This window comes from Buteo buteo, chromosome 4, assembly GCF_964188355.1.
Source record: "Buteo buteo chromosome 4, bButBut1.hap1.1, whole genome shotgun sequence".
Lineage (NCBI taxonomy): Eukaryota > Metazoa > Chordata > Aves > Accipitriformes > Accipitridae > Buteo > Buteo buteo.
In genome coordinates, this window is record NC_134174.1 from 41240992 (window position 1) to 41256348 (window position 15357).

The 15357-nt window shown below is 40.4% G+C and overlaps 1 protein-coding gene across 8 annotated transcripts in view; it reads right to left on the reverse strand.

The window, feature by feature from the left end:
• Positions 1-15357, reverse strand: part of ZMIZ1 (zinc finger MIZ-type containing 1) — a 363572-nt gene that overhangs the window by 14313 nt on the left and 333902 nt on the right. For 6 of the 8 annotated variants that reach the window (XM_075025637.1, XM_075025638.1, XM_075025640.1 and 3 more), the window contains 9 exons: positions 13377-13551; positions 11893-12079; positions 8318-8528; positions 6996-7101; positions 6273-6433; positions 5905-5972; positions 3996-4064; positions 3214-3461; positions 10-173 (listed from right to left, as the gene is read on the reverse strand). In XM_075025637.1, coding sequence (XP_074881738.1) covers positions 10-173; positions 3214-3461; positions 3996-4064; positions 5905-5972; positions 6273-6433; positions 6996-7101; positions 8318-8528; positions 11893-12079; positions 13377-13551 — 1389 coding nt within the window. The remainder of the gene's footprint in view (positions 1-9; positions 174-3213; positions 3462-3995; positions 4065-5904; positions 5973-6272; positions 6434-6995; positions 7102-8317; positions 8529-11892; positions 12080-13376; positions 13552-15357) is intronic. The other 2 variants (XM_075025644.1, XM_075025642.1) reach the window with 1 other exon arrangement.

Sequence of the window (15357 nt, forward strand, 5' to 3'; positions counted from 1 at the left end):
ATTACTTACAGATTCCTGCATGGGGTGACTGAGAGGTTTGTCGAGAGCTGCCATGCTGCTCGGCATGTCTGGGGGATGTGACAGCTGTGGCCCATGCATGAAGTCATTCATAGACGTGCCACCGGGATTCCCATGCGGGAAGTCAAAATTGCCATGACCTTGGTAACTGTTGCCTAAAAGAGAAACAGATGTGACATGAAAGAAACTATTTGTTTCCCAACATTGATCTCTCAGAGTATCTTGCAAAAGCTGTGTGGCATGGAATCCTCCCTGCACAGCACAGGGCAACTGCCATGCTGAATGTGACAACACTGTGCTCCCCACTGCTGGAGTGAACTAGAGGAATAGGGAGGAAAAAACATCACTCAGCTTTCAAATACTGGCTGCTATAATAATTCAGGTACATGTTGTAACTAATTGAAAACTGCTGGCATTTTGAAAAACCACTGTCAAGTCACCACATAAACTTAACCAAATTGAGAAGTGAAAGGGATATTTTATTCTATGGAATATTTGCAATCTGGAAGCATCTTAGTGCAACTGAGACTGACTGCTCAAGTCCAAAATTATTTATAGGACACCTGTGTTATTTATGTCTATGCTTCTATGCACTCAGTAAGACTGTAGCATCGCTTCAGTTTCTGATGAAGCTAATTGACAGAACTGTATCAGGAAGATGCCATAGTACGAGTTCATAGCATAGCATCTATTTTATCTCTTCTTCTGCAGTATAAACAGGCAACTTCCATTAAGATAACACAAAAGAGGCCTTCATGTCTAATTGGGGTTTGTGATGTAATTCTCCTTGCTCCCACAAAACCTAATAAAATTCACTTGACTGTCTGCAAATATAACATCTATTTTCCCCTCTTGGATCTACTTGTCTCATTTTCAGAGTTACAAACTGGCTGCCTGTAGCCTGTGTTTCAGCATGCGGATATGTATGCTCGTAATGAAAAACTAGTGAATTTATGAAATTCACTTAACTTCAGTCTGAAACAATGTTCTCCAAAGCAGAAAAATTTCACACCAATTCAGAATAAATGATCTGGACTTACCCCCACACATCTACCATCTAGCAACAAGCCTGGAGTCCCCTGCTGATCTGCAGGACAAGTACTGTATAACCATCATTGGTATGTTTTGATCCGTCCCACCTCAGCCCAGTGATCTTCACTTGAATTCTAAAGCAAGAGTGTATCCCAATACAGGGATTTTACTCTCCATATTTTTTCTGTCCAGATCCCTCTGTTAACACTTCCAACTGAGATACCAACTCTGGTGGCTTATTTGCTATGAACAGCAAAAATTGAACTAAAGCCATTCAGCTATTTTGTATAAGCAACTGAGTTGGATGATACTGAGCTCTGGAATAACAGAATAGCTTTGGAGCTTGCACAGAGAGGCTGCAGTTCATCAGCTGAAGTACAGCAGCTTTAAATGTTCAACTCAAGAAGGGAGTTTGACAAACTGAAGTAGCTGCATCATTTGCTCTTTAGCACAGCTTCACAAGCAGAAGTTTAATCTCAGAGGAATAGAAGTCATTAGCCATGTAAGAGTATTTCTCAAAGAAGTCAGGACTTTGATCTATCATGTAAATACTGCAGAGCCTTACTAATTCTCATTTTGTTAATCTGCAAACTAGATGAGTCTCACAGAATATAGCTGGTCTTGCCTTGCTTCTCAGGAAAGATTTAATAGCAGTGAGCTGGAATAAGGTCTTGTGTTACTGAGTACTTGTTATATTTGCAAATTAAACTCCAGTATGCTTACTGTAAAACCCAAATAAACAAACATGAATGACAGCAGTACTACTACTACTACTTTGCTCTAGAGTACTGTTAATCAGAGGACATTACCTAATTCTAAGCACTAACTTTCATTGCACATATTGATGGAGAATGAAGACGCAAGGCAGTATGCACAGGGAGTTACAGCCACGCAGCAGCATGCCCTCCTCTGGGGGAAGAGTTTTGCCACATGCTGAGGGACAGACCTATAAAGAAATTTAGGATAATCTGGTCCTCTGGATTGATATGCTTATTGCAGGGGAAATAGGAGAGCGTGGGTTCCACCTGCCATTCATGAGTCAGGGCTCCGAGAAGCAATGACTACCTCTGCTACAGGATCCACAGGGGAAGGCAGGGAAGTAACAGTCTAGGCAGCAGTCGTTACACAAACCCTAAACCCCACTTCATGTGACTACCTTGTCCATTCCCAATTATAAGCTAGAAAGATGATGAAGAATACATGGCTCTGTTCTCATGCTCTGACTGCACTTCACTCCTACTAAACGAGTGAAAAATTTGTGATTCAGTGCTCTTGGCTTTGTTATAGTAATCATTCATCTGTCTGAAAACCGAAAAAGTTTTATCATCTGTCATCAGTTTTGCAGTCATTGGAGCAAATTAACCATATTTTGCATGCAATCTATATTTTTCTTCAAATGCCTGCAAAAAGCACATATATCACCTTGTAATCAATTTGGGGATTCTGATGGTGTGAACAGTTGGTCTTTTCCCAAAGCTGAACTGAGTCATATCATATTACTTGCAAAAGAAACAGTCTCTGGTTTCATATTTTCAGAATTGTCACCATAATTAAGTTATTCACAATATACCAGTCATTTGAAAATGTATCTCCGCTGCCGGAGAAACAGGGAACTAAATACAATCTGGCAGCACATGGGTAGAGAAACTCAAAAGTAATTTTCTAATGCAAACGTGTTTGCAAAGCAGTTAAAAGTCATCCACTTTCTGGGTGGCCTACCAAGTGTCACCCACTCGGCCACAAGTTAAACTTAGTGGCCCAGGTAGCAGGGTTAATGGGTCAGGTTCTCTACTTTGTCACTTCTGTAGCACTAGGAGCCTTCACTTGAATGAGAATGGAACAGAAGGAAAATGGACAGAAAAAATGAGGAAAGATGTATATTGTGGCAGGCCATGAATACATAGGGTAACATACAATGTGGATTCAGGGAGGGCTGCACGGCAATAAATATGACAAGCACCAATTTCCTTACTAAAATATATTTTCCTCTAAACAGGAACCTTAAATGAAAAGACTGATGCACAATTTCAGAATTGCAGCCATACAATTTGCTTTCCTTATGCATCTTTCTGAGAAGACGCACTGACATACCTGAATAACAAAACTGCCTGAACCACTGACTTCTAGAGTGACCGCCTGGGTGTACAAAGCTGTAAAACTAACCTTGGTTACCATATTCAGTGGAGCTGTTGCCTCCTGGAGGAGGGGGTAGGGATGGGTAAGGTGACGGGCCAGGACCCAAAGCTGCAATCATCTCCATCACATTTGGCATGATCATCTGGCTTGGACTCATGGTCTTAAATCTCTTTGAGGGAATGCCATCTGGGTCATCTTTGATGTGAATATCTGACTTTATAGGGACTGGCCTCCAACTGCAAGTTGGATCAATGGTAACTTCTTCAAACTCTGAGCTGTAAAATAATGTGAAAATTTTAGCAAATTAATTTATTATTATTTTTTTTTAATCAATTCTGCTGAAGTTTCCATAAGAATATGCATGGTAGCAAATGTTCTGAAATGCTCTAGTATAATACAACCTCAAGATCTTTCAGTCCTCAAGTGTGTGCTGAAAGCCAGTTTTAAAAAAGGCAACTGTGAGAACACATTTCTCTGTTTATCCACACGACAAAATCCAAACATATCTATGTGGTCTGCCACATGTGAATCAGAGGGACTACTTGTAAATACGAGAAATCATTCAATTCTCCATTCCCACTCTTGCCTCTGCCTCATTGGTGAGGCTGCCATCAAGAGATAACACAAAAAAAAGATCTATTAAGTAGATGCGAACTCATTCACTGTACCACTAACTCCACCAAGGAGCCATGAAATAGAATATTCAAGTTCAATCACTAAGACTTACTTTGGCGTGACTATCTCAGTACTCATTAACATATCTCCTAGTTGCTTAGTCTTGGATATCAGAAATAAGTAAGTTCACTTACTTTTGTATAGCGTTCAGAATACCCCACATGTACTGGTCAACCTCCAAGCCCTCTAGCAGAGCGGTTTTACTAGAAAGGAAAAAAAAAACCAAACCTCATGTTAGAATATTGCTACACATGTGTAAGATAGGGATGGAAGAAGGATAGGTTAGTGATGAAATCAGCAGACCAGAACCCAGCAACTTACTATCTGTAACACATAATTTAGGAATGATTTGGGGCAAACAGTTTTAGTTCTACATTTGGATTACCAGGATAATAGCATTCTACATCAAACAGATGAGATAAGGATACATCTACTTGTGTGTGTCCACAAGCTGTTCACATCCTTTAAATAATTTTTTTAGTAAAATATACTGTGAATTTAAAGGCTTTTCAAACATAGCACATCTCTCCTGTGAACATCAGCTAGCATTGGGTTTTCAAATTAGATCTTTTTTTTTTGAGCTACACAGTAACACAGCTTCAAAGTAACTACATCTTATAGCTATTTTACTTAAGATCAGCACAGATGGGGACAGAACAAAACAAATGTGGAAATGAGTTAGTTACATAGGCACTTAGGTCTGAATGTAGGTGCTCAGACTCAGAGAAACAGGACAAAAATTTTGGCCTGGATGTATGAATACATAAATTAAGAAACAAGACATCTGGTTCTTGTGATATTTTTAGCCTGACTTAGAAGACAGGTAAGATTCAGGCAGTTCAGAGAAATCACCTGCACTTTAGGATATATACCAATCATGGATAGTCATTGAAACAAGCTTATCTCAAGCCTGCAGTGTCAACAGAAGCAGATAGAATGGCCAATCTCCACTCCTGTTTATACCAAACATCAGCTGGTGCAGCAGGGATTGAACTGGAGACTTGCAGAGCTGAAGCACAAGCTGCTACAGCTACAGCTGCTTGAGCTAAAGAGCCCTGGCTCCTCAGCTGAGGCTGCAACAAACTCGTAACCCTGTGGGCTGAGCACAGTAGGTTACAGACACTGAACTGACCTGCAGACATTCTGCGATTCTTTCTGCCCATTTAAACGTAAGAACGGGCAGTCTGTAACCACTTCCAAGCTTTCTGTTCCATTTCTTCTGCAGTATACCAGCTCTCTGGTCAAAGCATAAGCTTGAAAGTATGCCAAGGTATCCCTCTTTTCCTTTAAGCAATCACTCCAAACTTTTGCTCCTTAGAAATCTTTTACCTTTTTTAAAATCAGCCTTATTCTGCACTAGAATTCTTCCTGCTTTCTGCTCTCACTTTAATTTGCACTTGATGTTGACTTTGACCTTGGAGGATCCAACGTCATTGCTACCTAATTACTGGGTAATGTTGCAGTCTCCAAAATTCCCCTTCTCCTCGAACACTGCTATTAACTGCGTATCTGTGACTCAAAGCACAGTACCCGAGACAGTTATTTGGCATCCCTACTTAATGTTCAGCTGGATGCTGAACACTTTAGTATCTACATATTCGAATTTCAGTAATGTGGGCATTACAACATTAAAATTATACAAGAATAACTCTAGAATAGATTATCCATTCTTTTGCCATAGCTTGTTGTTGTCTGGTAGTTGCTTGTATTTCATAATCTAGGGGAAGACAAACTCGCAGTTCATTCTTTTATATAGATATCTGTCTTATCAACGTAAATATTTGAGCTTCTTTTGAACTCTGCACAACCCACTGATAGCCTGTAACAAGAGCTCACAGATTATGTATTTTGTGAGAAAATATCTCATTATCTGCTTTTAAATTTCTAATAATCCAGGGTGTTTCTTCAATTTATGAAATATTGCAGAATTCTCATTGGTCTTAATGCTAGCACTTCCTTTTTCTCCCCTCCATGACCTTAAATATGATCTGAATTTGGTCAAATCATGTACAACTGCATTTCATGTAGTATGGTTGCACTTACTTGCATACCGGACACCTCCAAGTTCCTCTTTCACAGTTCAGTTGCAAGTAAGATTCCAGATCAAAGCACTAGGTATCAAAAAGAAATAAAGAAGGGGGGGGGAGATGAAATCGAGGGAAAATACTGTATTAACTGAATCAGTTGGACAAAAGTAAAACTGCCATGAAAAAAGCCTACTAGCACTGAAAACTAAACCAAATAGCTTACTTTCTCCCTCTACATTAAACATATATATATAGTTAATTATATAGGTTGATAGACACAAAGTAATCCCGTTTCATTAGGCGCTCTCATACAATAACCAAGCTAAAGGTAAGGTAGCAACACATGGCTGAGGGAATACTACCAGGCCACTGGCATCTACTCACTTGTACATGCTTGCAATCGTGACCCCTTGCTGGAAGCTGAATCCGCCGGAATGTGATCGGACACTTCAGAGACACTTTAATAGCAGTTTGCTCTACTCCATCTTCCCCGTTTAGTGTCGCATTGCCAGAGGAAGCTGCTACGCTACTGAAGTTCCTCTTTACTGTTTAGGAAGAGGGTATGTGTATGTGTGAGAAAACACATGTGTACTGTAAATTCTAACATAGAAATCTGAAAGACCAACACTTCAACTTTTAAGGGCCAATTTAATGGACAATTTATCCACATAGGTGTATTCTGTCTAATTTAGAACATTCTCCTGAACAAACCATCACACACATGCGTATCAGCTATACCCTCAACAAAATAAAGTGCCATACCAGCAGTTAAAGCAGCCCTAAATAAAAACAGAATAATCCTTATACAGGGGGCTTTTAGGTAAGTCAAAAACGAATATGGGGGAAAAGCCAGAGAGATTCTCCTGGAATGGGAGAGTCCTCATTGGGAACTAAGCTTATGTCCTTGGTATTTTGTTACCCCCACCCAAGTAGCCCTCAACATTTGAGGATACTGAGGATTTAATCTATGCACATGATATTCTGGAAAATCCTGACAAGTACAGCTTAAGGTTTTCAATAAGCAAGTAAATCTTGTGTAGAAATACCACATCACAAATGAACATAGGCATTCTGGAAAGTCATCACCCACAGAAAATGAAAACTCACTCTTAGTGATACAATGTTCTGCTGGGAGGAGGCGTTTCTTTAGTAGACCTTGAAGTACGGAGCGAACTGATGGCCGGTGTACTAACTGCAACACGAACAAGTGTGACTGAAAGAAAATGCATTTCATTACCAAGAGAACCAACCGCACATGGTAAATACACTGCTGAACAGAGCTGCATTCTTCCCTGGGACACATGGCTTCCATAGGAGCCTGATGCTTAAATATGAAAGCCAGTTCTGCTCTGCTGCGCACATGCGCTCCCTTAGGGATATTCTGCACACTGTGCAGTGTGTTATTCTGTGCTCCAGGAGCAAAATGTATACAAGGCTTTAAAAAAAAGCAAAGTTTTTCTGCATTTTCTCCCTCCTTAATATTCAGAATACATAGGGCTGACATATTAATCTCTGACATCAGGGTTTATTTTTAAAACTCTGGATTCTTTGACACAGTCTAGCCTACCTGCCTGCCCTCAGAGTACATTGGAAGTTGCAAAAACAATTTGCTACTGATGTGTCTGGAACCAACTGAATCTTCTTCCCCAACACAGAGCTCGTTGTGGATTCACAGGATGCTGCCCCTGCTCTTAGCCACCAGATAAATGACATTATGCGGAGAAACATCAGTGCGAAGTAAAGCAAAATGGGTGGATGGCCTCTTGTCAAAGTGCTTCACACTGTGACCTTGGGAGAGGTAGCAGCTCTCTTTCTTGTCATTGACAACAGAACAGTCAAAAGCTCAGACTGTGTGTATGCAATAGTCTGCATTAAAAATACAGTACTTGTCTCTGAGAGTAACTAAACCATGGAAAAGGAGAAAGGGGAAAGTTGCATGGTCTAGACTGCATCACAGAATATGAATTTTTTCATCTGAAAAGCTATTTGAAAAAATCATCACCACCATCAATGATTATGGTGTTGATGTTCTCATGTCAAACCAAACACAGTTTAATAGCCTAAGTAAATGAAATTATTACCAGACAACAGTCTGCATCACAATAATCTACTTCTACATTAATACACTTTAGCTGCCTTGTTACACAGGCACATGCTAAATAGGCAGGAGATCAAACTTCCTTCCTCCCCTAGACCACAAGTCTTTTCAGAGACATCAGAAAGACACCACTATATTCTGCAATAATTCAGCAGCAAAAATTTCCATATTAGCACTCTGACTGTGTCAACATCATCAAACAAGCACCTTACCAGAAAAATGCATGGAAAAAAATGAGAGTAAGGCTCTTTCAGCTAAGGCAACATTTGCAAACTGTACTAAATAGCAAACTCAGCATCAGCAGCTGCAGCCGTGAGCTCAGTGTACTTACACAACAACATGCTGTGACTGTAATTTGAATCGTGTTTCTTCCTGGCTGGCAGACATGCTTTAGGTGCAGAGGTTTATGAGATGTCTTGTTGTCACCACGTTCAATGGTAAGTGGGGTTGCATTAACGCTGACCTGGACTGAAGCTGGCCAGTTTGTGTTCATTTGTCTGTCTTCATGGTGATAGCACTTGAACTGTAATTCCAAGTCAGACCTGTACAACAACCAATAAGTTGTCCTTTAACTTTGCTTTCACATTGCAGAGGGAGATTGTTTTGATGCTAGGAACACTTTTCTTTATCAATCAGATTATTTTTCTAGAATTATTGCCAGTGAATTACATAATATACTTTCTTCATAAAAGCCCTTAACAGAAGTAAGTCATGATGAATTAATGATGCAAGCATGCCACAAAGTTGTTGTTAATGTTTTACACTTATAAAGGACTTCCCAAGGGAACATCTCAAACCACTCTGCAAAACTAGACCACGGAATGATCCTGCAGAAAGAAAAATTTTAACATCAGGTAGGTCCTTCCTGTGTGTTAGGAGTTAAGAACAAGAAAGTGATACGCTGCAGTGGGTTGTGCTGGAAGACTGTGGGTTCTTCACTACTTTAGAGCATTTAAAAGAACACTTGAATGAACACTTGTCAGACAAAATACAGGTACAGCTAATCCTGCCTTGGAACAGGTAAATCAACTAAAATAAAACGACCTCTGTATCTCACCCTCTTTGTTTCTGTGATTCCCAATTAACACAGCTGTGGATTAAATCTACCCAATTTAGACCTTCTTTCAGAGCATGAATTCCTCCCACCTCTCTAATTATAACTTCCACATGCTATTTAGCTCCTCAAAAATTAGTTTTGTAACACCTCCAAAAAAGGAAGAGGCTGAGATTAAGTTAATCACAGATTAAGTGGGTAGAGACTATGACTTCAGTTTCATACATGGATGTTAACCTTGTGTTAGGAATGAGTAATTTGAAGAAGAAATTCAAAAGAACATGAAGAACTGAACTGAAATGTCAGGATACTGCTGTTCATGACAGCAAAAGACAGCTAAATGTTTATCTGTTATGCTTGAAAATCCAGGTGCTCATTTCTTCATCTTGCCTGAAGGAAGATATCATTGTATGATCCATGACGAACAACTCATTCAGGAGATCATCACCTTAACTGCCATTTTCCTTACCCAAAACCAGAGATTTCAATTCTGACTTAACATCGTCTTTTCTGGATTTCAAAACATCAAAATTTAGCACTGGATAAAAACATGGGTTTTTTTAAAAAGAAAGGTATAGAATACAAATTACCTGACCTTTCAACATAATCCATCTATATTAAGTCTTTCCAGGGGTTTTTTTTCAGTATTTTATTAAGAATTTTTTGAAAGCTCTGTCTGCAAGATCCACTGGAGATTCTCACCTCACAAGAACACACTGCAGTCACCCAAACCCAGAGGGAAGCAAGGTTTGGTACCTCTGATATAAAAACCAAGCAGATTATGTGTGCTCCCGAGGACTCTGAGCAGGCCTGCTGAATGTCACAGAGCAGTGACAGAGCTCAGGAGACCCTCTTGTTCTTAGCATGCAGTGTCTCCACCATGGGACGCTATTAATAACTGAGCAGTGCTAAGACTGAACAAGCTTCAAGGCAACATTTTCCCTGCCTTCAACCTTTCTGTTTCTCGTAACCATGAAAAGTTCCCAGCAGGAAGAAAAATAGTTGCATTGCTATTAATTATGTGTGCACATGTGAGACGTTTTGCCGAATATTTTAACTGGCAGAAAAATACTAAGAATTGGCTCAATTCCACCATTCTCTATAAAACCAAAATCCATCCACACATATGACTAATTCATTTTTCTGGAATCCATCCAGCCCTGAGTTAAATGTGAAATGACTTCATTACAGGACCATCCGTTCTCCCCACTATTAACAAGCTTTTCAAAACAGCAGACCTGAGCACAGTTTACCTATGAGTCTTCATTAAAATAAGTTTAAATAAAGGCTATGTGTTTGGTGAGCTAAGGAAGAAAGAAAGAAAGAACAGATATTAAGAAACAGCCTCATGCCTCAGTGCAGCACTATAAATCTACTGAATGAGCCAGCACAATCCCCAGTAGTGATTACTTATTAATAAGAACCGACAAATAACTGCCAAAACTCCCTCTGCTGCGAGTACTCCATGATAATGAAATGCAAGTAAGCAATAACTGACCTCAAAGTTAGGTGTTAATTATTGGATGTGGTCTGCCTGCAATCTCTCTCCCTTCCAAATCCCAGGCTGCCTCAGGGTAGGGGGGCACCGTGGCAGCAAGGAATTCTGCATCCCACATCAAGCCTAGGCTTCAGAGCCAGAGTTTGCCCCTGGGGCAGGGAACTGAGCGCACCTCTCTGCCCACCTCATGCCTTCCACACCATGGAAATAGAAGTCTCAAGTGGATTCCAGTGAATGGGAGGAAGATCCTAACAGGAAAAGAAGCTGAAGCTACAAGTTATCACTTCCATTAAGGTCAGGGGGTACGTGGTCCAGGCTCAGGAAGAAACTGAAAGTGAGGCAGGCGTAACAGAAAATGTGCTTAAGATGCTGCATTTTACCATCTCAGCTGCTACACCTGTGAAACAACCTCCATACAAGATCCTGAGCAACTAACCAGCCCCCCACAGCGCACAGACTCAAACAATGTCATCAGCAGCCAGGAAAAACACTGAGATGCTTTCTGAGAAAAACACAACAAGGAGACAAAATTATTCTGTGGTATTTGAAAATATATTAAAAAAAAAATTAAGGGTCTGATTTGTCATTTCATCTAAAGCCCTTCCACGAGCATGGTGGAATCAGGACATAACTTGGAAGCACTTACGCAGATCTACATTAAACGCAGGAAGGTACCACCTAGGAAAACTATTCCTCTGTGCTGGAAAGTAGTACTTGCTGTAAGTGAAAACCAGAAGCCTTTGTATGTGGAAAGCTATGCTCCAATATTTCTGACCTGTCCTTACTTATGGAGTCACAGGAGAGGGGGAATTTCAGAACATAGTTTCTAAAGTTCGGAGGATCTAAGCACTTGTCTTTCCAAATGATTTTACCAAGCCTCCAAATCAGGTCCTTCATTAGTGTGTTATTTTTCATTATCAGATACTCTGCACCATTTAATTTAAGCATAAACTGTAACAGCCCTGCATAGTTACTCCTGCAACTAAAATTTCACAGGCCACAAAGCACCTAGGACTTCAGAGTCTCCTAAATGGAAGTTTGTAATGGCCTCGGTCGTGCACGTCCCACACCTGTTACACCCAGAGCAGAAATGACGGAACAGTTGCAGTGATTTTTCAAATACTACCTGCCATATGCTATCAGCAAGGAGATGCAACACAGATCAGGAAGCATTTTAGAATGTGTTGTCTCTGGAAAGTGACAGGTGAGATTATCTGTGAGTCTAAAGGGCATTTTTCCTATCTAGGCCACAATTTTTAAAGCTAAATTCATGGCAAACCTAAATGAAGTTCATCTGGCCTGCCACTCCTCCACCACTGAGTGCAAGACTTCCTCACAGTAAGGCTGAGCTTACCTCCACATCAGTGTCTGATGAACAGTTGGCCGTAAGTGAAAGACATGGTTACTGACTGCCAGGTTGTGTTCCAGCCGGAAGGGCTCCAGTACAACACCATCTCTCACGGGAAATGTCAGACGCAGCTCATCATTGTGGTTGGCTGGGATCGAAGAGGGAGAGAAAGCGTGAACTTTCCCTTTAGCATCTGCAGTGCAATAATAATGTGTATATTTATACAAAATAGTAACAAATGGCACAGTGATCTGCTACTGGGTCTAACTTAGCAGGTTCATATACACAGAAAAGAAAATGACAAGTAACTACATCATCTAACTGATACAAGTGACAGGGCTTAAACTGACAGCGATGGCAAACCAAAGTCTTCTATTCTCCCACACTTAACATTAGGACCTTAGCATTCCAGCCACAAAGAGAAACCAGACACGGCAAGAATTCCTGTTTTTTATTATTGGACAGGTTCTGTATTGAGGCTTACTCTGTTGGCAGAAGACTGACAACAAATCTCTTAATTATGGCAAACTGTGATAATGCTTATTTTCCTCGCTTTGAACTGGGATCAACATTACCTAATTAGTTCCAACAGTTTCATCAGCTGAAACTAACCAATGAACAAAGACACTGGTATTCAGTTACTATCTGATCTCATAAAAGGAGGTTTTGTGGTAGTTTACAGCTAATCTATGAAGTCATATGTCTTTAAATGCTGTGTTCTTGCCTAAATAATACTGCAGGCCACCTTCCTATACTTCATTTTTCAGCTATCCTGAACTCCAAACACCAGTTGCAAAGTGCTAATGCAGCAGCAGTTTTTTTACAGAAAACATAAAGGTTCTCCCAGTTCCCTAGTAAATGATATCTCCTATTGCTCATCAGTCACTTCAAAACCTCAAATATCTTGTGCTAGTATACAGCCAGTGAGATCTTGTTATTCCTGCCCTGTTCCCAGCCAAACACAACCGTGATGTTGAGTGGCTTTGAAAGGAACATATATCATTTTTTGGCGTACTACTGAATATTCTTAAGAAGCCTGTATGGATCACAATAGAGACACCGCTATAAATATTCACATTTTACGCTATTCTGCAGTGATGTTCAATGAATGGCTTTGCCCTTGAACAGAACAGATCACAGTGAAAGTTCATACAATAAACAAGCCTACCAAGCACACATAACACAACCCAAAATCAAGTGTTTTATCTTCAGGAAGCATATCAAAGGAGTACTTCAGGAGTAAAATCCTTGCAAGTTTAACCTGGAAGAACTTTTCTGATACTCTGTTTTAGGAGGGGATAGTAATCTTTTTCTTTCCTGTCCACTTGCTTTAGTGAGCGAGCCTGCAGCGTGCACTCCACCTGTCACAACTTAGCAAGCCATGCCTCTCCCAGAGCAGCAATCAGAGCTAGTTTCCAGATTCTGAAATGTATGTGACAGAGAACAGAGGGACGATAAATGACTGTGGGGACATTCTGTTTGCTACTCACTTGGAGGTGGTGGTAAAGCATTGATATTTGGTTTAATGTCAGGTGGGAATGGTGGCTTGACATCCTGGTTAGGTGACAGGTATGGAGGAATATTGCTCCCTGGAGTCATAGGTGGCGTGGGGTTTCCTGGAACAGGTGAATGAGGGTAATTTGCCACAGGTACAGGCCTTGATGGCTAGAAAATAAATAACATCACATTGTTATTGCAGCCTGAAAATAAGAATAATAAGCCTTGTGAACTGCACTGTTATCAAACGCCAAAGACTACAAACAAGGTAGGGAGGCCCCTTTGTCTCCAGAAGGGCAAGAAACCACAGGATGTCCCATGAGGCCTTTGGGGAAGAGGCAGACTAGGAAAGAAAAGCAGGAACTGAAACCAGCAGACCAGCCAGCTTAATTCAGGCAATGACCAGATACAAGCAAGGCTGCCAAGAGGCTTATCACGTTCCTCTGAACGCTCTCTTTCCAAAACCAACCAGCCATTCACTTCAGTTTTTCCACACCACCACAACCCACCCAGCCCTTTGTATCTCTTTGGCTTCCTCCCAAAATAGCCTCAGTGCACAAAAGCCTACATGAAAAACAAAATCCAAAGACATGCAATTAGAATGTCTGTGTTCCTTTTACTTCCATCTATCCTTTCTTCAACCCCTATCCAACTCATCTACTCAGAATGAAAGCTCTGGGGGTCAGGGGATGTCTTTTATTCTGTGTACCTACAATTTGATTCTGTTCTTAGTTTGCTGCTGAATAAGACAAACTAAGAGAAAAAGGAGGTAAGTATAAATAGTAGCTATAGTATTAAGACACCATTGGTTTTGTTTCTTGTAATTAAGGGGATGGTTGCAGTTAACAGAATAAACCAATAACAATGATGCGAAGAAAGCTGACATTAAACAAAACTGCAGTTGCATGGCACTCTTGTAATAGCTCGTGTACCATAAACACATACACATGAAAGTGTCAGAAGATGAAAATCTTTACAGACAGCCGAAGTATCAGGACTTCAAATCTGATTCTGTATCTAAATGCTGCACTGCTAGCCTAGGATACTCTAAAGTACATAAGAAGAAAGCTGCATCCTGAAACCTTAAGCATTTACGTTTCCAACCATCTTTGCTATTTTCTTTAACACATACAGTTACTATCTCCACAACCACTAGAATCCAAATGTTCAGGTCATGTCTGTTGCAAGCTGGAATTTTTCCCCTAGCCAGGATAATCTCCCTTCTTAACAAGGTCTCTTATTTTCTGTTTCTAGAACAGAATACAAAATAGGGGATGCATTGGAAAGGTCACAGATTCCCTGTTAGAACTATCCTGTAAACAAAAAACAAACACCATCTAAAATAAACACATGTAAAATGTATTAAAAAATCTGTCACTTAAAAACTTCACAGTGATCTTCTGGTGTCATTTTAGCATAAGTGACTGCACTGGAATTACAGTAGTTGAGGATCTGTACCCTCCTCGTGTTATTCCTGGCAGTGTACTGCAAAAGCTGCCACGATGCAACAGGCATTCCTTTGGGTACCACAGTGGACAGCTTGGTTGCACGTAGAACAGATGCTCTAAAGTAAAGGGTTTTGTTTTCCCTTTTTCTTCAATGTTGTTTTCTGTATGAGTCATACCAGAACAATTCCAATGCAACACCAATGTGCATCTTAGATTCTTTCAGCCTCCATTCAAAATCAGAATGTAGTCCAGAGACTCCAACAGCTACTGCTTTAAAAGCAGGTCAGACCATTGATGGTCCTCCCTATTTTTATACTCACTGGAGTACCTGCATGCAAAAGATCACTTTTGTGTGCACTTCAAAGACTTCAAACCTCAGCAGGCCCTCAGTACAAACTCAGTTTGGAGAATACAAAGTGCTCAAGATGTATGCATTAAACAGGTTTTAGGCAACATTTTAACAATTCTAATTCTTGCCCAAAACAATCAGCACAGAGGGAAAAGGAGAAAAGGGGAGGGAGAGGTC